We start from the raw sequence: 26212 nt of genomic DNA, 5'->3' as shown, positions 1-26212 counted from the left end.
GAGCAGCACCCCTACTAATTTTAACTACCAGCCGCGCCATTGCTCTGAACTGTAAGAATGCAAAAAGACTGACTTGGAAACCACAAAACGGTTAACGGTTGTCGGAAGGCGGTGAACAAAAGATAGATGCTGAATACAATCAAATAGTTAGAGATATTAAAACTAAGAAGTTAGTTAGTTAATAAACTGTAATTAAGAAGTTTCAATTTCATTATGATAAACGGATGACAATGGAAGAGAAAGATGGAATAATTGATGCCTTAACTCGGGGATGCTAAAATTGAGTTTTTATTGAATTTTAACGGGCTGGTTCATTGAAATTATTTTAAAGTGAAATTAAAGTCAAAGAGAATTCAAACCGGAAAGTCAAAATTATTTTAAGAGAATTCAAAGTAGCGATGGCAAATTACCAGAAAGTAGAATAGAATTCGAGTTTTAAGTGGCAGAATAGAAATTGTTTTTTATCAGGAAATTAAGTTGACGCTCCTACACACCCATTTATTACTTGTATGTATTAAAAAAGTTAAAAGTTCTTGATTAATAATAAATACATCGCCTATCTTTTACTAACCACATAAAAATGAATTATAGTTTGTTTTTTTTATTTTTATTAGACAGTATAATTGATTAAGAATAAAATTATTACCCATCGTACTTAGTATAATAAATTTTAAAAGTAAAAATTTATGTTTCATTTACGTTCTTAATTAAAATGTCAACTGTCAATTCAAAGTGTAGTTAAAATTAGAAAGAATAATAAATAATTCATTTATAAAAGCTAATACTATTTCTAACATAAAAAATTAAGCTTACAGAGCGGTTGTAAATTACAGGAAAATTACAGATTTTTTATCTACTTTTTTTCATTACTATTATTATTTTTATTTATAGTCGCATCAATATTAGTCATTAGCGACTCATCAATATCTGTGTGAGACCGGTAAACGTATAACCTAGAACAGACTCGGACCAATCATTCCTGAGACGTGTGGTTAATTTAAACCCAACTACCAAAGAACAGCTGTATCCACGATCTAGTAACCAGATTTGCTCTATTAGATTTGAACCTTAGTACTCTCGGCTTCGAAATCAACTGATTTACGACAACAAATTTACTATTAAACCAACCCGGTAGGTTTATCTACATTTTGGATCATCTAGTACAAGTTTTATTTGCGCTTAAATATCATTTGTTATGAGAATTATTTACAAAGCAGTCGCTTCAACTAAACATAAAGATATACTTACACGTAAAACGAAGTTCAAATAAAGAAAATTTAAAGAAAGCGGATAGGTTTAAAAATTACCTTAATTATTTTATAATCAAAAGAAAAGTAATATAAAAAGAAAATGTGTAATTTTGTAAAAATTCAGTCCTGCTTACAGTTGTTTATTATTCTCTATATTACTGATAATGTTTTTAAAATGAGATTTCCGTCATTTAAATTAGTTATTTACAGGATAATATTTTTTTAAATTTCAAATTTATGGTTGGAGTTTTAATCTAAAGTCAGAAAAATGTATAAAAATATATTTCTGGTAATATGAGAACAGGTGGTTTTTTTTAATGAATTTCATTAATGTTATCATTATTATTAGTATATGGAATACTTTATTGATGAACTAGAAACTAATCATGAGTGAAACTTTTTAATTTTTATAGTCTAAATATTTTTGTTGTAAAGACACCTTAACTATCCCATTCTCTTTACCGATTTAAATAAATAAATATACATATATATATATATATATATATATATATATATATATATATATATATATATATATATATATGTATGTGTGTGTGGACGCGCGCGCGAAAATTATGTTTAATTTCCAACAATAATATTTCACAAACGTTTGTATCCAATATTTCTAAATCATGTAATTAAAGAAATGTGAGCAGTGACCGTTTCTAAGGTATAATATATATTTTTTAATTTGATATAAAATATTCTACGTAACATTTTTACTGAATATAAATCAAAATAGCACATCATCATGCAAGAGCCTATAATGATAGCCATTAATGTACAAATGGGAAGTATGTTATGACACGAGTCTTAGCGAGTGTCGTAAACTTCGGAAAAGTGCATTAATGGACCTTATAGTTGTATTAGTTATATAGTTGTATACCGTATTTTTTCTACGGTTGAGAAAATATTGGGATTATTGATTGGATTGACGATAGAATATTTTATTGTTTACGGAATATTTTTAAAAATTTTTCAAAAAATATATTAAACAATACATTCCTGTGGTAATAGGTTATTTAATAGTCATGTTCTGTCTTTTCTTTAATATCGATTGGAGTTAAAGACAATTTATTCCTCAGAATCAAAAATAATTAACAAAAGGATAATAAAGTGTAAGTTACTTACTGGTGTACTTTCAAATTAACCTCTGCTTCTAACTACTTAATCGGATTAGAATCAAAGTAAAAAAACAGCTGATACATTAAATAAAACCTGCTACTGATCGGTCAGTTGAGCTGACCAATCGGTTCGGCCGTTGAGCTGTTACGGTGTAACAGACATACATATATACATACAACCTGAATCTATTACAATCCTTTTCGGGCGTCGTGTGAAAATAATGTTATTCTTTAGGCTTTTCCAGTTAACGTGTAAGAAAAGATTTTTATTCTTGAAAACAGAAATAAAGTAACAGATAGTTACGAAGCGGTTTACGATATTTTAAATAAACAATTTTACACTGGAATAAAAACGTTTACACCCTGTTTAAATTGGTTCATTATTTATTTATAAATATACTACTACGTTATCAGTATACATTACAAAAATTACATTCGGTATGATTTCAAATTGATAATGGATCGGTGCTTGTTCTTTCCTTTTTTCGTTACGGTTTAAAAAAAATGCTTATAAATAAACCTTAGTTCGGTTTCAGTCTAAATTAATTTGTCTACTCTTTATATATAGTTTATATTTATATAAAGTTTTTTTTTTTTAAGAATATACGCGATTATTCTATTAAAAAAGTGTTTACTGGAAGCTTAGCACAAGAAGTGACGACAGATGCGCTTTCATTATCAAAGCGAACATCATAGAATTTGTGTTAAAGTCGATCGAAGAAGTATCTGACAGAAATAGCAAGGTAATTCTTTTAATTATAAATTAAAGAAATGTCACGTAAAAAAGAGTAAATGAGGGTTTCGTAAAATCAGGATTTCAAATCCAAAAGGGACTAGAATTTTACAGTTTCTTAATGATAAATAATAAGGCAAAATAGTAAATTAATAATAATAGTAATTAAAATGTGTTTAAAAAAAGCAATATTTATCGCATATAATTATGTTAATAATTTCGATTTTCTTAATATTATTTTACGTCATCTTGACCGTTGACAAACAGAATGTTTGTATTTCGAAAGAGTGTAATAATTGAATTAAGGTTAAGGGTGGAATTTCGTTGTAATAAAAAAAAAAGATATATAACTAAGGTTATTGTGTAAGACCATCATTATGAAGTTAAAAGTTTAACCACGTTTTTCTCGCTGTAATGTGTTTTATAGAATTATATCAGGATGTTTAAAATACTTTACTTAATGTGCTTAAGCCTCTTTTAAAGCAGCATGGTTACGTATTTTCTTCACATACAAGGATATTTATCTGTATTGTTTTACAAACTATCAGTACACAGCAATTAAAATCTAAATTCATTGTTCGACATAATTTTTCTAATGCAATATATTAAAATTTAATGTTTATAGTGCTGTTATTAAAATAAATATGTTTTTAATTTTAATTTTTTTCCTATACGTCTCTTTGTATCTTAAAAAACGCCTGCCATATTATATAAAAAATAAAAATAAACATATTTATCAATAAATAGATTTAACAAATATAAACAATTTAGATTTACCATATTTAAAAGTACATATACATATGATATGTGAGTATATCATATACATATGATTAATACATATACAAATGAAAATCGAAATCATGGTTTCAATTTTTTTTAAATCAAAATGTAAAGGTTATGTTAATCGGAATAAACTAAAATTGTTTTTAAAATATGAAATATTTTTTTTATGTAAAAAAACTTCATTATTATGATAAAAAAATACATACCGCATTAGTTGCGGTTGAAGGAAATGTCACTACGGAAAGAATAAGTTGCCCAGCGTATGGCCTTCACTCGCTGTTCCTTTTCGAACAGAAATATTTTTCAATATTTTAGCGCGAAGTCGATTATTATGGGACCGATGAACGCATATATGGTGGTCGTGTAACATCGGTAATAAATCTGATTTCAGTTGTATCTTTAATAATAGAAATAATATTTTTTATAACGAACTTATTATTTTTTCCGAACTTTTTATTATTAACGAACTTTTTATTTTTTTTGTAAAAATGCTTATCATAATTAGTTATGATTTATAAGATAAAAATATATATTTACTGATAAATCAAAACAAGGACGTTTTATAAAAATAAAAACAATATACTGTTTTAATAACATTTAGTAATAGCATTAGACAAACTTCTATTTACAGTTGTAAATAATATCAGATAAAAGATATTTTTAATAATTTTTCTTAAATCTGCTGCATTAAAATATATAATTTTTTTTTCCTAAGTATAGGAAGAGTGTACATGTGTTAAACTTCCCATATTAAGAAAAAACTCGACAATAGATATTTTATATAACAAACTAAACTAAAAATTATACTCTGAACAGTTGGAAATTATGACTTTGATACGGTTCAAAACTAGGAAAATGAGGACATTAATTGCGAAAATACTTGTACCTTTTACTTATTTATTTTTTGCGTTTTGAGGAGATTTTTTCCTAAAATTGACGTTTGTCACTTATTTCAAATCCTCATATGAAGGGATTGACTTCAATAGTTGGAGCTGGCTTTTTTTTGGCTCCCATGATTCTTTTTCCGTAATATTCCTTCCAACACTTCTGACCGGAAGTTAGTATTTTGTGACTATTTGCTTTTTATCTTATATATTTAGCCAAAAACCTTAAAAATATTTCTACAATGCGCCACTCACCTCTAACTTTTCAGTTAGCTCGAAGATCCAGATTCGAACTAATACCCTCAAGTTCCCTGACCACCTCTGCACTACTAAACTAATATTTTGAGCAGACGTACACCTCATAATATGCATCATCCGATACCTATTCCCAAATAATTCCCGATATTGAGCAAGCTGACCCGAGTCAGTTAGGCCAAATCGAGCCAGCCTGTCCTGAAATGCGCCATGTCCTGAAAGAAACTGTCACATGCCTGTTGGAAGAGATCCATGAGGCGACTCCCAATGCCCTTACGTCTGGAAAAGGACCGTACATATACCGCCCATCTGTCGTCTCATCCTACCTGCTCTGCTAAGTACCAAAACCCTCCTTCTCTATTTCCCAAATACGTTGCGCAGTCAGTTCATCCGACTTCTCCACAACGTAATGTAACTGTCGCTCCGACGCAAGGACGTCAATCGGATTAATAACCGTGATAACTAGAACTGCCTCACGTGAAATAGTCCTGTAGCCTCCCGCCACAATAAGTAACAGGAGCCGATAAGCCCTCAACAGAATATCGCGGTAGCTTTTATACCTCATTCCGTTTGCCCAAACAGGTGCTGCGTAAAACATAATCGCCTCACATACACCTTCATAAAAAATTTTCATTGTTTTAAACCAAATCGGGATGGACCACCCTACGAATGCTGAAGAAGACATCTTGGCGACACTCTAAACAAAGTGCTCCGTGAGTTTGAAATTCTTATCAAGGAATATACCTAAATACCGTTGCAACGAAACATAACGAATAGGATGGTCGGTCATCGAAACACGGGTTCAGCACATAGGGCCCTTCAGCAGCATCATCATAATAGTCTTTTCAGGGCTAAATACCATTTTGTATTGATTGCTTCACATCTCTAGTCTCTACATGCTTGAATTGTCCGGAATTCGACCTCGTTCCGCGAGTTTCCTTCTTTGACCAGTAGAAGCCCATCTGCCCATCATAAACCGGACGGTTTTCAAATCTGATGTTCAGGCTTCAACTTAACCTTACTTAACTGTATTTTTGCCAGTGTCTTCTTACTTTTCAGTCATTTTTTCAGATTCACTCACCTTCAACATTATTATCTAACTCTATCCTCACATAAAAGTGTTCATAATTCCTTTAATTCTCTAAAATCTGCTTTAGTTCTTCATCGGAAATAGATTATTTAACCGATGTGTCTTTGGTTACGAAGTACCTGGAATTCATTACCGGCAATAATATTACCAAATGTACTAAACTTACATCATGCCTTAATATCTCAAATAAAACGTCACAATGAGATACGGAAAATAAATGAATGCAAACATGGCAAGAAAGTAAGAAACGTGAAGAATATACCGTTGTATGTATGGCGCCGATGGCGGATGATTTGGCTAGACAGCTGTCACAAGTGTGTCCTCGATATTCAACGAGTTAACGCTTAAAATTTATTGCACCACGACAAAGTATTTATCGTGACATCTAATTTCTGTTCGTGTGCACGAAAAAATAATTGTGCGCTAATATTATTGTGAAATGAAATTAATAAAAACTGACTTTGGAAAATATGATTTTAATTTCTATTATCAAAACTGTTAATGAAAATAAGTACCAAATAATTCCCAAACGATATGGTTAAGCATGGTTTTAGTAATTAAAATTGGCTCAGAAAGTAATTTCTCGAAAGCGAATGCATTTTATTTGAAGTACTACGTATAATCTTATTAAATGTAGGTCAACAAATCAATAAAAATTTTTTTCATAATACTATTCAGAGTTATAAGGATTTTACAGTCTTATCGCATGCAGATGATTTTAATTATTTTTAGAACTTTTGTTGTAAACACATGTTAGAATTTTCAATATCTGGGGAATGATAGATACTGATTTTGTATTAATTTTTCGTTTATGTGATTTTTTAAATTTTAAATTAGGGGAAAAAATTAAAATTAATGTATATATTAACACCTCTTTCCTTGGTCGCCTTTTAAAATTTAAATTGACGTTACTTCTCTCTAAGTGATTTTTTTCTTAATTACGTACTATCAAAATGTTCGGAAAAAGCTGGTAAAGTTATTCAACTCTGGAACTGAGGGCTTAATCCATGTCAGAATACTGCTTAGAGGAAAATTTAAGTGAAACATTAAAGTATGGAAGCGAGCAAATAAAGAACTTGTGAAAAAATGATGAGATATGGGAATCATGATATCTTCCACTCTTTTGTCCAGTTGTAATCAAAATTAAATACCATTAACGACCCGTATTTAGAAGTTATTGTTAAAACCTCAAAATCTCAAAAACCGATTTACCCAATCAGATATCAACCAAACGCCAAACTGCCGATAAAAGGAAAAAATATAGCCTATTAATACCTTCCACTGAATGAGATTTCGAATATATGACCATACATAACATAACATAACATAATGGGATCACGAAATTAGATAAGAATCAAACTCCTACTCCTTGACGGAGTACACCTAACTCTCAGGATCGGGTTAAACATGTGGGAAACGGCAGACAGAGAGAGTAGAGGAAAGCTATAAATCGTGTGAATAGATGGTTAAGGTCATGATGACTGTATCTTGAGCCCAAAAAGAGCAGGTGCTCGCAGTAGCTGGACGGCGTAGAATTCGACGGATCAACATTTTGGTAGACGGCCATTAAGTAGAACATTTTGTTAGATGGCCATCCTGAATAGCCGGACGGCCATTAAGTAGACGGCACCTAAGTATTTTGTGAAATACTTAGGTTTGTGGTTTCAAAAGTCGGGATTATACCAAAAGCACCTTCAGGAAATTAAGGATAAGGCATTGAAAGTAATCAACTCCCTGGGACGGCTGATGGTTGACACATGGGGACCGCGGGCAGCGAAGCGGAGGCTGTAGCTGTCTGCGGCGACCTCGGTGGTTCCCTCCTCTCGGTGGTTTATGCGGTTCCCTCCGCTTTCAATAGTCAGAAAAATGCGAGAAAGTTAAACGCACTTGAAAGAAAAGCAACTTGAAAATCACTACAGCGTATCAGAGGACTCCACCCCGGGCGGTAGGAGTCCTAGCGGGGGTCCCACCGATCCAGCTACTGGCCCTTCAACGAAAGCGTATTTATAAAGGAATGAACAAAGAAGGGGCTGCCGAACTTTTAATCTGAGAATGGCAAGAAATTTGGAACTCTGCACAGATAGGCACCTGGAAGGGTAGCTTACCCGTCCCAAAGCTGTGGCCAAAAGCTGTGACCAAAGCTGTGGCAAAGCTGTGATACCCAAGCTGTGGCCATGGTTGGGGGAGAGCATGGGGAGGTGGAATATTACACCTTTCACCTCCTCTCCGGTCATGGAGGATTTAGTGACTATTTAAGTAATTTCGAAAAAGAGAGTTAACTTTTGAGAGAGTGTGTGTATTGTGAGCTTTTGGACTCTGCTCAGCATACTTTCTTTGAATGTCCAAGGTGGGAGGAAACCAGGGAGAGTTGATACTATTATATCTTCATGCTCCGTGGCCCAGAGGAATGGAAGGCGAGTGTAAAACTGGCAAGGGTCATTCTAACAGAAAAAAAAAGAAAAAAGGGGTAAACCTGGGCGATATTTTAAGAAGTTAGTTCTTTTATAGTTTGACGTAATTATTTCAATGTTTTGGTTTAGTTTGATACTTTGAAAACATTTCGTTAGAAATTGTTTTTGTGTCTTAAGTGTTTTTAACGTGTGTTGAGCGTTTTTTAATGTAGTAGTTTTAATGTTTTTAAGTGGCAAGGGCCCTTTACCCCCTTGTCATCTTGTGATTTTTTAGGGTTTTGTATCCTTTGATAAGTCTTTTTAAGAAGATTTGTTATGTCTGTCGATATTTTATTTTATCTGTATGCGAAAGAAATATTTTCTTTTTATTTCTTTTTCATGTGGAAAGGAGCTAACGACCATTCAGTCGATGTCCCTAAAACCTCAAAAAAAAAAAAAAATAATAATAATAAGAGACGATTGTGAAATGATAAAATAAAATGAAATCCCTGAATGAAATGAATAACCATAAAAAAAAGTAAAAGGTAGGGAAATAATAAACACTTCTATTGAATTGATAAGAAAATAAAGCAAAAAAAGTAAAACGTTTTAACGATTGATTGAAACAAAATTTAGGAAGGAAGTAAATTAAAGACAAATGTTTCATAAACGTGACAGTTAAAACATGTAAATATATTCAAGTGTTCGTTATTATAATAATGATAATAGTAACAAAAATCTTAGTTTCTTATTACTCGTGTCTTAAGATAACAAAAGCACTCTGTGAATTGGCAATAAAATACTGCAATAATGTTTTCGTCGTATCAGAATTTTGATTTGAAGTTAAGAAGAGATATGTAAATATGGTGAGTACATCGTTATTGCTTTTAATAATAATTTTTTTTAATCGATGAAAAATAAAAGAAAATATATACTACAAAAAAAAATATGCTTACGACAAAGATACACCTGATTATTAAACGATCCACAATAATAACTTCTGAATTAAAAAAAAAAAATGGTAGTTAATTTTATTAATTTATCTTACAATGTTCCACATGAATACATAAGTTTTATTTTATTTACTTTATTTGAAGAGTAATCTGTGTTACTATCGCCGGTTTTCATAAAAAAAGTATCAAACGATGTACGTTAATCGCGGTATCGGCAACCGGTTTATGGATAATTCAATAAAAACAAACTGGTGGATGGTACACGCCATTTTCCCAAAGTTGAAAAATCATAACCGTCTGATATTCTTAGAATGCGGTATCATTAAAAAAAGTTTGGAACGTTATAGTATTTACTGAAAAGTAAACATATTTACAATTTGTACGTGTAAATATAGTCGACTCTCGATAACTGGAATCCCAAGGGAACAAGAAATTACATCGAGTTAAGAATAGTACGAGTTATAGAGGTTATTTTTCAAACATTTTCAACTTACAGAGGTTATAAATTATTGAACCTCTCAGCCGTACACTTTTCAAAATCAGAAAATTCAGCTTCTTTTTTTCGCTTACACTGTAAATTACCTTCAATGATCGTTTCAGAATCTCTGCCTCATTCTTAAAAATTGCAGATAAAGCGCTAGATGGAATGTTAAACTCAGCAACAATATCTTTTTTCCTATTCTCTGCGTTCACTGCTCGGATGATTTTAAATTTGTTTCCGATAATTAAACCGTTTAATCTTCCTTTTAGCACTCATTTCACTGTACTTAACTTCAATAAGGTGAAAACTACACTACAGCTGTTGCAAATAAATTAACTAGACAAACACTAGGACAATGAACACGCTACACTGACAGTTGTTGGCAGAAATCGTTTATCAGAATAGGGATTCAAGTTAGCCAGGCTCCGTCAAGATCTTCCAGATGTAGAGGTTACGTTCGGAAAGGTTTCGATTTAAACAAGGTTTTTTTGATTTATAGAGGTAATCATTTTGATCACTTCGACCTACAAGGTACTTGTAATATTTTTTTCCATTTATCCACAGTTTTTTCGAGTAAGGCAGGTTTTTTCAAGAGAAACAAAAAAAAATTCGCGTCAAGGATCGTTATATTGAGGGTCGACTCAATTAAGTATCACAACGATAATGATTGTAGGCGATCAGATACGAGTCACAAGTCAATTCCAAAAACGACATAACTATCATTAAGAATAACAAGATTCCATGCTAGGCTTACTAACGAAAGTGAAAGTGAAGTAATTTCCCAAATATATGGTTACACACGTTAGCATACCAAGCCACCAAAAGTTTTCAGACGATAATCAGTCCTACAAATGAGATTCGTTTTACTACAGGGATGATTATTAGAGATCATAACTACTGCTAATAAGACTTCTATGAATGGTACTTCTTGTACTTCCAAAGAGGTAAAATTTATATTTGGGTACAGAAAAATATCATACATTAAAATTTTATTTTTATAATTCAAATATTAATATAATGATAAAAATAAATTTAAATAACATTTAGTTAATATTTTCTTTTATTATAAATTGAGTTTATTATAAATATAAACTCAATATTTATCATATTTAGTTAATATGATAAATCGTTGAGAAAAGCGGCTATTACGAAAAAATAAAGAGTTCCAAACGGGATAAATTTAATTACAGTAAAAATTAAAGAAAATTATAACTGGTTATCCAAAAATAATTTTTAACCTATTTTTACAATTTTTAATTTTATAAATTATTGTTATTTAAATTTTACACTTATTATATTTTCAACCTAAAATGATTATTTATAAAGCGGTTTTTTTATTCCGATGGTAACGAAAGCATCAGAAACTAGGCCGATGAATAAGAGAGTGTAGTAAGTTGTAGGCCTGTGAAATGAAGTTCTAACAAAGTGTCGCAAGGAAGCCAAGATCGGATAAGATGAAAAAAAAATCGTAATCCGGGAAGACTTGAATACAGGCAGCCTGAGAAATAGGATAGAACAAAATAGGTTGAGATGGCTGGATCGTGTAAGAAGGTTGGAGGATAATAGAATTTCAAAGATTGTGGAAGATTTGAGGGAATCATGGAAAAAAGACCAAGGAGTAAGCCAAGAAGATGAAGATATGAGATTAAATTGGACTTAAGAGAGAAGGATGTATCCTGGGATGATGTAGTAAATGGATTTTAAATTATTCATTCTTCACTCTTTGAAAACATGTTTTGACAATTTAGTATATAATTAAACTATTAACATGAATTATTTTCTTAGTTTAACTAACGCATGTAGTTTTAAAAAATTCTTTCGACAATAACTTACAGTAACTAAATAATCGATGCGTGTTTATTTAAAAATAAAATTCCGTTTAATTTAATTGTATTTTTAGAAGCAGAATTTTACTTAAAGAAAATTTCATTTATATAATTTACTATTTTTAATGTTTTTTTATACCCATCATTATAAAAATATAGCAGGGAAGTATACATTTGTATTAATCATTGAAATGTAATTATTCTCTAGAAGTTGAAAACTGATAATTTATAATAACATTTTTAAATGCAAGGTTCTAGAGTTTTTGTGATAAAATATATAGAAATTATTCCACTTTAATAATAAACATACTTTTTCAAAATTATTCTTTTTAAAATTCAATAGTAAATGGTTTCTAAAACTTCAAGTTATGCTTTCAATATTTTATTTAGTTTCCTCGAATTATTACATTCAATAAAATAAAAAAAATTATTTGAAAAAGTGATTAATATTTAATTCAATAAATTGATACTAGTAGTATTACGGTTTAAAAAAAGCATATACGAATAATTATTTAATAACACAATTATTTAATTTAAAAAATAAACAAATAAAAACATTAAGTTTACCTGGTAGAAGTCATTTCCGCCAGAATAAAGTATAAATCCGGTTAAGCCAACACAAAGCAAAACGTGCTCTGATTATAAGCTACAGTGCGAACTGCCCTACGTTAATAATTTTTACCTCTCCTTTAGCGCTAAATTTCCCTCCACCATCTCAGTAGTTCCCTGTAACCGATAAATATTACTCTTCCACAAGGCTTATTTTTCTTTCCTCTTTTAGTAATAAATAAACAAACACCTACTAAATAAAAATTCTACCCCTCAAATTTATAACGAGAAAGATAAACAAAAATATTCGTACCCCTGTGCTTTATTCAATTAAGTCGTACAGCTCCTAATTTACGCCAGTAATTCTCTTACTACCTGGGAGAACTAGCAACATTAATCAAATATTTAACTCAAAATTACGATAACAATTTGTTCTTATTTATAAAAAAAAATATTGCCAATAAGTGCTCAAGATATAAAAAATACTCTTATAACATGCTTAAATCGGCATTTCGATTTCGATTATGTTTGTGTCTGAACGCTCGAGCACGTGAGTTTGTCATGTTAAATATTAAAACTGTTAATATTTAACGAAGGATTAGATTGAAATAAATAATTTAACTTTATACATTAATTATTGATGAAACACTACTATGTGTTTAGCAGTTATCTGTACCAACCTCGGGTAGTTTTCTCAACCTGGGGGTCGCGGTGATGTAAAAAGGGGGGGTCCCGAGATTACCCTACAACTTCACACGTAAACAATAATGAAATCATTTTATGTGAAAAAAATCATTTATTATAAACATTTTACTTAAATTAAAGTACACATGAAAAGAAATAAATTTATGAGATGGTCAGGTTTATTTTTCATTTAAAAGTTTCTTCATACGTGGATCTATGTTAGAAAAACTCAAAAGAAAATTGTTTTTAAGTGATAAAAGACGATTCTTATATTAATTTTTAGCACAACATAGACGAAAAACCCTTTTGACAGAGGTAAGACGTAGCGGAAGGGATTAACATTTTCAATCCTTCTGTGACTAAACTTCCATATTCACTTCGACGAGCAAGCCAAAACGTAACTTAATCTTCATATGTGAATTGTAGTTGTAACATTTTATCAGCAGACATTTCGTTGTGCTGATCATGAATCTTAACCGGTGAATATGGAAAGCTGCTAATATATGGAATATGGAAGCTGCTAAATTTAGCAGCTGCAACAACGTTTTCACTAAATGGATTCTCAGTACCCATCTCTTCGAGAAATTAATTTTGTCTTCCGGGAATTACTCTGCTAACTACAATTTCTTGCTCACGTAAATGCATCTTCATACTATCCAAACTGTGGTGAGTAATAGTGCATGTTTCATCCAAATTTTTCTCAATATAAAACGACAGTGAGTGGAACACCTTCTCTCGCGATAACCATCTGACTTCTGTATGGAAAAGAAGAGATTTTTTTCAATTTTCTTCCTTTTTTCACACCTATTAAAACACTGACCACATCAATTGCAGCAGGAAATATGAGGTTTTCTGCGACTGTATGGGGAATGCTACGAGATAAGATGCTTCAAATGTACTTTTATTAGTATGGCTTGATTTACAAATAGAATCTTGTTGATTTCTCGAAGTATTTAATTTTCTTTCAAAAAATTCCAAGGGTTTGCTTTTATGATCCGGATATTTAGTTTCCAAGTGACGAATTAATTTTGATGGCTTCATGCTTTTCATTGGAGAGGGCTTGAAAGTAAAACAAAACACTGTCGCTTTACATCTAATGAGGTAAAACCATAATTTAAATAGTTGTCATTGTACAATTTTGTCTTTTTACCAATTGATTCGCTGAATGTAGATGGCTCACTTCTTTTTTTCACAGATTTATCCATTGTGCATAAGAATCTAACTGAAAAAAAAACAACAGTTACACAGCTTGACCGCACACTAAAAATCCGAAACCTTACGCTTTTAAAAACATAAGTAAAGGCAGCAGACGCACGCTTCGCATTCGAAACTAAACTGACGTTCTGCAAATCCTTACGCCTCTTTTATACTTCTGAGAGCACGACGTGTTCAAAAGTATCATATGCATGTTCAGACATGACGCTCTCACCGTGAATATTATTCAAACAGAATAATAAGGACATATACACATCAAGTTGAAACCTATATAAATTGCTCATGTTTTACTCTTCATACATAAATGTTCATCCCCGTCGCTATCAACGCAACTAAACAGTTTCAACTAGGTTTCATTGGGTTGGGGTTGGGAAGGTCGAAATATTCATTAGATATTCTTTTTTTAATTTTTGGGGGTCATGGAGCTAAAAAGGTTGAGAATCACTGATCTATATAGATCATATCATATCATGCCATCATATGCTAAAAGAAAATCATATTTAAAGTTTAGAAACAAAGAGATTTTTAAAGACAACTTAAAAAAAATGGTGAGGGAATACGTCACACGACCATTCTTCCACTGAAATTAGTCAAATACGTTTGTACGGGAGGAAAGAATAAGCGGTGATTAAAATGTTTCTTCAGCTTTAATTTCTCCTATTATAGTAGACGTTATCTGGGTACGAGATATATGAATTTACGGGCGTATATGAAGAATATATATCTCAGTATGAATCAAAATGTTCAAATTTATTTTTAACAAATTACCTACTTCCGTAGTTTAAAAAGGTTCACGAAGAGCTCTTGAATTACCTAGGCCGGTTTAAGTGGTGTCAACCTCTTCAATAATATCCACTGCATTTGCGATCACAAAGCACGCATATCGAAATATTTGTTTATTTTTGCTGCAGCATAATAGACTACCTACATTGTTCTTGTATCATTTTTTATCGAAACTTCCTTCCAGGAATTTAAAATTTATGGTTTCGTAACAATCCTGTAGTAGTTCAAAGGAATCGTAATCTCAAATTCAAAAATCACAAAATATTTCTCCTTTTTACATTTATTTCTTTAGCGTTTAGTTTACCTGAATTATTTAGAAGACACACCTCCTAATGATAATTCAAAGCTTAAACAGTGGTAGAAAAATGCCAAGCAGTATCATTTTTTTTAAACAAATTTTACCCCTAAATTTATATTTTTTCTATATTTATCCACTGATGTTTTGCGATATAAATTTTCGAGTCGACCAAATCGTTTGAAGAATAAGAGTAAACTTTTTAATAAAATCTATTTCAAAGTTAAACTTATTAAAAAAGAAAATAAAAATTCTAATTATCATCATCACTACAACACGTAACGGTAATTGGAGAAAAATCTGGTTTTTTTTTCATATAAATACGAATTTTTTCGTTTTACGGAAAAAATGTATTATAAACCGTTTTCCAATGCCACACGATGCCTAAATCCAATAATTTCTACAAACCAATGCTAAATTCAGATTGAAATTAAATAATATGTTGTGAAATGAATGTGTGTGTATTTTGTGATTATTAAAAAAAAAAGCAAATAAATTTATATCATTTTTAAAACAGTAACATGAGCTACAGCAGATATTTTTTAAGTCAGTCATTTTTAGCTTTTTCGTCTATTACATAAATAAACTAAGAATAGATAATTTATTAAAACGAACAAAAACAGCTAATATACTGTGTTAAATTTTATTAGGGAAATAAAATAATTATAATTGTAATACCTCAGCACTGAATAAAAAATAAGGTTATCTTACCTTATTGCTTCATTAAGCATACAGATTATTTGTTTATTAAAGAAACTCCGTGACAGTGTTGAATGAAAATATTTTCTTTAATTTAATGAGTCATTAAATTTGTATAGGCACATGAAACATATTAACATTAAAAAAAATAAAAGTTTTAAAAAATTATAAAATATTGTATAATAAAATTACAGATTCATAATTACAAATATAACGATAAAAAAATTTCGATGACAGCATGTTTAAAGTTTTAGACGTTACAATGATTTTAGGCGGCAGACAAGAGTCGAGCTTTTTAAACATATTGATCGTTAAGAGACGTTTACTTTTATGTTATCAAAGCATTTAAAACACGCGCACACATACACACACAAACTTTAACTACGTCATTAAAATTTGTCACCACACAACATATTTGTACAACTTAGTGCTTAAAAAGGAAGGGGGATACGTATAAATAAATAAATACACATCATACCATATAAAGGGCATTTGTATATGTCTTCCTCCTTTTAGCTGACGACTTGCTTACGTGATCCAACATACTGCCCGTCAAAAAATCATATGATCTTGTCTTTCTTAAATGTTTATAAACAATAAGAAAGAAGAAGCAAACACCAACAAATAAGAGCAAAAAGAAAAAAACATATATGATTGAATATACTGCCCATCAATAAATCATAAGATTTTTTCTTAAACGTTTAAAAACAATAAATAACAACAGTAATAATAATTATAAAATAAATTTTACTACCGTAATTAATTCATTCAATATAGTAGCATATCTTAAAGAACTATTTTCGATACAAATAAATCGATACTGAAAATACTATCGATTATCCATTTAGAATCGTATATATGATTTTTACTTTCTTGTACGAAGTAAAGGAAGTATTGTGATCGCGAAAAATTTCGGTTTTCAGATTTAAATGGAAATATCCATTTTGACCATATCTGAATCCATTTTGAATAGTTTCGGCGTGACGTCTGAAGGTACGTCTGAATGTTCGTAAATCCATACCGATGTGCGTAAGTCTAAAATCCGAAAAAAAATGAATTTTGGACTTCTTCTTAACTGCAGTAATAAGCCCTCATTGAGAGCTTTTCAACGATATATCATAAATACTACTTATTTTAATTGGTTCCAGAGTTATAGCCAAATAAAGTTTTAATTAATGAAATATTTAGATCTTACAAGGGAAGGCACATCAGTTCAAATTAGACTTCATCTCCTTTATTTTTTTTTTAACTTTTATTTTTTAATCTGCATATATTGATTTGTTATAATTATTAACCTCTGATTGTAAAAAGAAAAATTACAATAAATTATAATTCAATAATAACAATGAAAAAAAAAGAGAAGTTGTTAATGAAATAAAATTTTATGTACTTTTCATTTTTTTTAAATTCTTTGGTGGTTGGGTTTCAATTAACCGCACATCTCAGGAATGGTCGAAGTGAGAATGTACAAGACTACATTTCATTTACACTCATACATATCATCCTCATTCATCCTCTGAAGAATTATCTTAACGGTAGTTACTGGAGGCTAAACAGGAAAAAGAAACAAAAGAAAGAAAAAAGCTCCGAACAGCGCTCTTAGCAACTCAGCTGACCTGTTTTTTTTTTTTTGTTTTTTTAAACTCTAATCTTTTATTAATTTATTAAATTACAACATCCATTTATGATATTCAGTTTTAATTGATTACTCATATTATTAACGATTAAAGTAATGTTGGAAAATCCCACAACCGATACTTAGAATCGAAGATAATACATTTACTGAGAATCCAGCACGTTCTGAAATGTACTACTATAATTTACTTCTCAAACCCAGATTGTTTCCAATTATGATTTTTTAGCTGAATATGAAAAGCAAAACACTTTCTACTTTAAAATAATTATCTTAACCTAAGAATTTAAAAAAAAAAATAATAAATTTTAATAAATTATAATGCTTGTGTAAACATTTATGATGGATAAACGGTGGGTCATTACACAAACCGTGCGCGCGCGCACTTTTATTATATTAAGAGAACGAGTAAAACCAATTATAAAATCAATTTTTTTAATAATACTTCATTCAAACACGAGTATAAATTTTAAAATCATACATATATTTACCTACATAAATCTTAAAAAGAACAATTTAAATTAAATAAACACACTCAATAAAGTCTAAAAATACAATAAATTTACAATTCGAACCGGTTTGTTTCATTATACAATTACAATTTTATAAATCCGCTTCTTTTTAACCATCTATACTTAACATATCCGCGAATTTAGTCGAGCCCTCTTAAATTAATCTTATATTAACCCCCTAGGTTCTTAAAGGAGATTGAGATACAGGTCAACTTTTCCTGATATTGAGAGGAGCTCTTTTTGGCAAGAAATTAAGGTAAGAGATTTTACTGTACACTCTCTTTCAAAAAGAGACAATACATTATTTCTCTATAGAAGGTGTACATTAATCTGTTGCTTTACATTGTATGTCGCAGTGTTTCTTATCACTTTTATGCATGTAAACCATCTAAAGAACAAGAGACACAAGTCAGACTGCTTTCTCTGCAAGCAGTATTGTTTACATCCTAGCCTACGCGATGAACAGAATGAAAGTTTCAATTGTAGTGATGAACATCTCCGTTTTGATGGGCTCAGCATTCTGATGTACAATAATAAGTACGGCTCGGGGTAAACGACAAGGGGAAACCACTTCATATTTTCCTTTCCTTAAGCGTAGCACGGAATGTTTGTATCTTGAGAACGGCTAACCAGTCGCAGAGTGATTTATTCTCTACGGCAGGTCGCCTACAACTTTTTATAGCATGTTGTAATATGCAGGTCCAGTCTTATATATCTGTATCTGCTTCAGCAATTAAAACCGAGATCGTTTATGAAGTAATAACTTAAGATTATCGTGTAAAAATTGTTTTTAAATTACTTTAAAAAAAAGAAGAACTACAATAAAAGTATCGTAATGTAAGTACGTGACTAATTTACATTAGTAACAAAAAACTTTCTAAATTAAAAACAATATACATTATCATAATGTGGAATTTGATATTAAAAATTTAATTAAGCGCATTTTTTTATAGTTACTGTCTACTCTAAAAAACAATGACTTATTCGTTATTAAGTTACAAAGAATAACAGCGGATGTTTACGCGGAACATTCTATCTCGTTTATCATTTATAAAAGATATTATTTTACATTTAAAGTTATCGTCTAATCAATTTACCTCCAGAGTAAGTAATTTCATAATTATTATTCACTTTGGGTACTTTTTCGTCCCCCCCTACTTTTTTCGCATTTTCTCGCATAAAAATTACTTAATATAGCGTGTTTTATAATAATCGATGAATAAAACATCAGAGAAAACACTCTAACATGCTGTTAGATCATGCTGTCATTTTAAACGTATTAACATATTTTACATATTAATATATTTAGTCAAGGTTAGCGAGCGAAGCGAGCGTAGGTTAATGCCAAACGAACCAATAACGGATTGGAAAATGTACCTAAAAGAAGTGGGTAAAATGATCAGTAATTAAAAAACCCCAAAAAAAGGTAGTTATAATTAATCAAAGTTAACCTAAGCTCGCTTCGCTCGATAATCTAGACTAATTAACAGTAATGTTTTGATTATTTAAATAATAAATTCAGTAATTATTGCAATTATTTGTTATTTAAATAATCAAGACATTACTGTTAATTAGTCAAGGTTAGCGAACGAAGCGAACGTAGGTTAAGTTTTGTTAGATTATATTTATAAGCAATAATGCTTATATTTTTAATATGTAAAATACTTTAATATGGAGAATATTTAAAACCGGTATAAAACCAGTTTAAACTGGTATAAAACAGCATGTTAGTGTTTTCTCTAACGTATTATTGGGTTATTTTTATTGAGTTGTAGGGTTACTATGGGGTATTTCTCTAATGTTTTATTCATCAATTATAATGAAACATACTATGTTATGTAATTTTTATGTGAAAAAATGCGAAAAAAGTTGGAGGGGGGCGTAAAACGAAAAAGTACCTTACTTTGAACGAAAAATGTATAATTTCAAAAATAGAGATATACAAACGAAACAATATATTTGCGAGACTTTACGGAATCACCTTTTGGGCTATAAGTAAAATTTTATTCTACAAAAGCTTACCAAGTAAGTAATTTTTACAATTTCAAGTAAAATTAAAATTAAAAATTGATCATTTATTTAATTTAATCCAAGGAAAAATTGATAAAAAGTGAGTAATACATTTAGTTGTAATTTAAAAAAAAACACTTACTTGTAATAATTAAAAGATGTGTACAGTGATTTACTTTTATAAATCTTTTAATCTCAAAAATGTATTAATAAATTGTATTATAATATAATAGCAAACATTTATAACAGTATTAAATCAAGTAATAAAAATGAAAGTCAAAGATTCCATTGAAAATTTTGTATATACGCCTCGCATTCCTAACCGGACGTCTGGTCAGCAAAAATTACGTACTTAAAATTATCAAGATTCAGCTGATAGATTACGAATTCCATCAGCAGAACATTTTAATATTCTTTTATAATGAAGGTAGAAATTTTCTAAAAGCTAAGATTAATTAATCCGAATCGGGTAGCTGTAATCTACAGTAATTTGGAACTTTCAATAAATTGAACTTGTTGCACTGAAATTGGAAAAACATCCAATAAAATATAAATAAATAAATTATTACAGAATTTTATATATATATGCATACACCACTCATTCTTCTCTATATCTCCAGAACCCCAAAACCATCAACCATAAAAGACTGAAATTTGTTTAATCGTTTCGTTTCAGATCTGTAAGCTGTTTACGAAATCTTTTTGCAAAGTTCAACTCATTAAAACTGTTAAAAGGAACTTATAAACGCCAGAGAAAAGATTAAGTTTAAAATCGAAAGATTTTCTTGGGTCATGATATTTAAGAATGTACCATACCTGATAAAACTCTAATAATTACGAAGTTAATCGCACTTGTCTAAACATACAGATAGTCATTATGACCTTTTTTTACTCTACTCAAAAACTCGATTCAGAACCAAATTTTCATAAAAATCTAATGCGAATTTTTTCAAAATATTAATTATTTTAATATATTAATTTTATTAAAAATAAAAACGCTTTAAAAGCAGAAATGAGATGAAAGTCAACATAAGATTTAAGAGAAGTGGGGTTAAGAAACGATATCTGAAGAATGCAGAAGTAAGAAAAGATAAGAACTAATTAGAATATCCTAAACGACTGAAAGGATACTACTTCGGATAAAGGGTTGAAGTAAAGAGAATATTCCAAACTTTGAAAAAAAGAGGGAACACAAATAAGTAACAAAAAATAATCAGAAGGGTGAAATTATGAGAATGACCATGAATGGAAAAATTAATGGTTAGACCATTTCTTATATTTTATAAACGAGTATGATCAAATTTTGTGTTTAATTTTTTTTATTTGCAGACAGTAATTTGGTTAGAAATTAATATAAATTGAACCGGCACCAAAAAACCAATACGATTCAATCCGATATCAAAGAATTTATACAAAAATTACCACATTAGTAAACGCCATTCCAAATCGACTCCTAATGAACAGTATTTAATATATTTTTACACTTATTTATTTATATTAACTATTTATTACTTATTAAAAATAAATATACGCTTTACACAAAAGCTGTTTAACCTAATTTTAAATATATTTAAACTTATTTTGACAAAATGGTGAAATTCAACGTAAATTATTCAACCTGTGTAACATCTTGACATAATAAATTTTTGTTTATCGTTATAATTGGGCCTTGAATAGGATGTTAAATAAAATTTGCATATGATTTACATACATTTACAAATATTTTACAAATAATTTCAACGTATGTACGGTTAATTATATATATATATATAGGAGATTTAATTTTTGTATAATAATAGAATTTTTTCGATTCATTATTCTTTTAATATAATTATTCCTATAATTCTATGCAGTTGAATTAAAACGAATTTAATGTATAACTTTCGAGAGAATTTTTTAAAATTCTATTTACAAGGTTAAATAAATATAATAGCCTGGATGTCTCCTGGTGAAGAGGGAATTGTGCCAGCACAGCATACAGAGTGTTTCTAAAATCGTGAGCTGGCTATACTTTTTCGGATTCTATTTGTAAAATTAAACAAAAAATATCCTTTTTTGTTTAGTTTTGTCATAATTATTAGATCTATTATTGCGAGAAAATTATTATTTAATTTGATACTAATTTACAATACTAGAATTAACGATAAATAAAAACAATTAATATTTAATCAAATTGAACGTTAAGTGGAGGAATGAAAACAGACACAAAATTACAATATCAATTTCCTGCCATAACTCGGCTACTTGTTAACCGATTTCAAAAAAGAAAATGTCATTTTGTTCAAAATAAAAGGCTTAATATTTTAGAAAATAACATAAATTTGATAAAGCTAATATTTATGAATATATAACGAATTGAAAAATAAACATGGCTGCCATTTTGTAATTTGCGAAGGTATTTAAGTTCTGATTTTTTGATAATTTTAAAACTTCTATAAAAAAAAAAAGAAAGAAATGGCGTACAGAGGAAGAACAAAGCAGAAATAGTAATTTTTTTAAGAGTATTTTTTGTTTAGTTTTACAAGTAGAATCTGAAAAAGTATAGCCAGCCCACCATTTTAGAAACACTCTGTATAACTATAATATAGACTATATAACTATTCTTCTTACGAATTTAATTTAATTTAATAGTTTTATTTTTCTGAATTCTTTTATTTAAATTCATTATCTTGATAAGAAATTAAAACTAAACTATTTAATATCAGAATAACATGAAGACAAATCAACATAAAAAATATGCGTACAAATTTCTATACGAACCGTTACGGAAACGACAAAAGTAAATTTTAACACGCAGCTATACCAAGTGTTCCGGGGCGTATTAGCCGAACTTTAGGAACTGATTCAGGGCAACAAACCGAGCAAAAAAGTTCATATTGACGTAAGTCTTAGTTTGCTTTGTTTTCCTTCTGGACGCCATTTTGTGATTTTCAAAAAAATATATATATTTCTCAGGAACGGGTAAACCTACTTCAATTAAATTTGGCAAATCTAAAACTAGTCTTGTTCTACAAAATAAAAAATTTTGAAACGTCACCTTCAAAAATTTCAAAATGGTAGTCATCATAAATTTTAATCTTCAATATCTTTGCAATTATTTGTTTAATCAAATTTTTACTTTCACAAAATTTATTAAGCATTTTATTTTGAACAAAGTGAAACCTCATTTGTAAAAATCCGTCGACAAACAATCGAGTTATTGCAGAAAATTAATCCGGTAGTACGATTGCGCACCATAATGCGAAGTGATAATTTTTGTTAATTTACTATCATTATTTATTATTAATAATTTTTATTACCTTTAGTGGAGGAAATAAAAACAGGCAAAAAATTATCAGCTTGCATTACGGTACGCTAGCGTACTGCCGGGTTAATTGTCTGTAATAACTCGATTTTTTTTAACGGATTTTTAGAAATGAGGTGTCATTTTGTTTAAAATAAAACGCTTAATAAATTTTGTAAAAGTAAAAATGTTATAAGTTGATTTTCTATAAGTTATGCTAAAACCGGTTCATTTTAACGGTTATATTTATAACTTAGATAAATTGTTTTCGTATGTAAGCAAATTCATTCAATTTTAATACGACTGTTTCTTTTTGGGTTTTTTGCTTATTTTCTTCGCTGTAAAATACGTATTTTTATCGGTTGTTATATCTTGAATAAATATAACAATACATTATCATGAGTTTTGTAAGCGGTTTATCAACACCTTAATTTAACCTTACACAGTTGTAAAATTAAACTTTGATAATGTTTAATCTTATCGTCAGGTTTAATAATATTTTATACACGTCCTAGACCCATTTTTTCTTCTTTTTTTAATGAATACCAAATGGTAGTTACAAAAGTAAAAATATAAGGAATGGACTGAAAATTCGCGAAGATATATTAAAAATATTTTACCTCAATTTTACAAAAAATAATTTCTTAAGGAATGTAAGAAAATAAATCAACCAAATACAGGAAAACGGCATGGTTCGTACAGTTTTTTCAAATTCTACTTATTTTTTCTATTACAGTCCCGGCTGGAGATTTATTGCTGCTGCAGAAGCATAGTTATAAAGGTAAAAATATAGTGATTAGCCACAATTTTTTGTATCTTGATTTTTACAAATATCGAAATTTCAAGACCTTCTTGAAAAAACAACCAGAAAGGTTATAGCTTTTGGAAGATATATGCGGTGTACGGCTTGTATTTTTATTAATATCTTCTGCTAGCTCAACATAAAATTCTTCGAAAATGGCCCAAAAAATAAATGCGTCATTTATGGGATTAAACCTTCCGAAAAATTTAAAACGGGGATAAATACAACATTGGGCCACGACAACCTTAACCAAATATTTTAATATTGATATAAAAATATTAAAGGCATTTTTAATATTTTTCACAGCTAATTTCAAGTATCTTAGTTCATCCCAAGTACGTTTGAGGTGGATCACGTCCTCAAATATTTTATTTTTGTAATATTTGATTGTTGCGAGGTTATTTGAGAGATTCTGTATGTGCGCGCGCGCGTGTGTATATTATATTTGTTTATTTAACACTATGATAAAATGTGATAACACTCTAAAATTATTAAAAATTATAAACTACTAGCTTTCAAATAAAATATAATTGAAAAGAATTAGCAATTGTTCTGCTGTAAGTAATAGTAATAATATTGTAGCGCTCCTAATTAAAAAGCGAACACCTTTAGTATTAGTTGACGAATACGATTAAACAGCTTGATATAAAACCTTTTTCATGAAATTTGAAAGAATAACAGCGTTAGAGTGTTTCGATTTAAACAATACAGAACTGTAAATACCTAACAAACTTAATGCCAAAATTATTCGAAATTGGATCCGCTTAATACCTAAATTTTGTTAATCGATTATGGTTATAAGATACTTATACTTGTGAGTGAAAGAAGCAGTCAATGACAGAAACGGATGAAGAAAACTTGTCCATAGAATCGTCGAAGGTCAGACAGGACTTTAGTATGACAACAACATAAGGTACTTATATAAATATTTAGTCGATGCGTTATCATACTTTTTATTTTAAAAGTCTATCAGTTCACTGTAACATTTGCTTCAATATTTGCAATTTTTTTTATCGGCCTAAATATTGCTTATTTTTCATTTTAAAACAATGTTATCTTTTCTCCGAAGGTTTACTTAGATATTGAAAAACAAATAATGAAAATTTTCATGTCGTTTCTATATATTATTATAAATTTTCCTCTTATATTATGACATGTATTTAACGTGTAGCGGGTGTAGCCAAAACAATTCAACCTGAAAGGGTTGTTTTATCTTCTTAATCTTCTAATTTTTCTACTTCAGTTCTACGGCCAAGAAAACTAAGTAACTAAGCCAAACGAATAAAAATTTATTCTAAAATTACATTCCTTCAATTTAGGAGCAAGGGCCCTGTGTAATATTCCATATTCGCTGTGGACATTCCGGTCCTGGATGATTGCATCGTCGCCACGTTCGCGATGACACTGCTATCCTGGCTTTAACGAAAACCCTGGCCTAGCCTCGCAGGATCTAAAAATGTCGCTAGATCGTGTCTGCGTGTGGCAGAAACAGTGGAGGAATAAGGTTAATCAAGATAAGTCAAGGCACGTCGCATTTGCCATGGGGAGGGGTGACTGTTCCGGTGTGTACTTCAATAGTGTTTTGATCCCACAAACGGAGACTGTGCGGTATCTCGGACTTCACCTGGATCGGCGTTTGACCTGAAAGTGTTTCGGGAGGGCGTAGAGGAAACAGCTGAATGCAAGGTACATGGAGTTTCACTGGCTGCTACAGAGGAACTCAGGCCTCACGTTATACAACAAGATCTTAATTTATAAGGCTATCCTTAAATTATAAGGCGTCAATTTGGACGTACGGTGTAGAATTGTGGGGAACGGCTAGTACTAGTAATGTGGAAATTATACACCGATTCCAGAACAAAGTGCGAGGGTAATTGGCGAAGCGCCATGGCTCACGCGGAATGATGAGATTGGAGCTCCCGTCGGTTCGTGAGGTTGCACAACAGCGCAATGTCAAATACCTGCAGAGGCTTGAGAA

General features: G+C 30.0%; 1 protein-coding gene across 1 annotated transcript in view; it reads right to left on the bottom strand.

Annotated features, from left to right (window-relative positions):
* LOC142325470 (trehalose transporter 1-like protein) overlaps window positions 1–12420 on the bottom strand; it is a 262421-nt gene extending 250001 nt beyond the window's left edge. Inside the window, exon 1 of the mRNA XM_075367276.1 lies at window positions 12337–12420. Within this exon, the coding sequence (XP_075223391.1) occupies window positions 12337–12350 (14 nt within the window). The 5' untranslated portion in view covers window positions 12351–12420. The remainder of the gene's footprint in view (window positions 1–12336) is intronic.
* Between the last annotated feature and the right edge of the window lie 13792 nt (window positions 12421–26212).

Source organism: Lycorma delicatula, chromosome 5 (genome assembly GCF_047948215.1).
Source record: "Lycorma delicatula isolate Av1 chromosome 5, ASM4794821v1, whole genome shotgun sequence".
NCBI classification, from domain to species: domain Eukaryota; kingdom Metazoa; phylum Arthropoda; class Insecta; order Hemiptera; family Fulgoridae; genus Lycorma; species Lycorma delicatula.
Note: the sequence above shows the minus strand (reverse complement) of the source record. Positions and strands in the feature narration are given on the sequence as shown.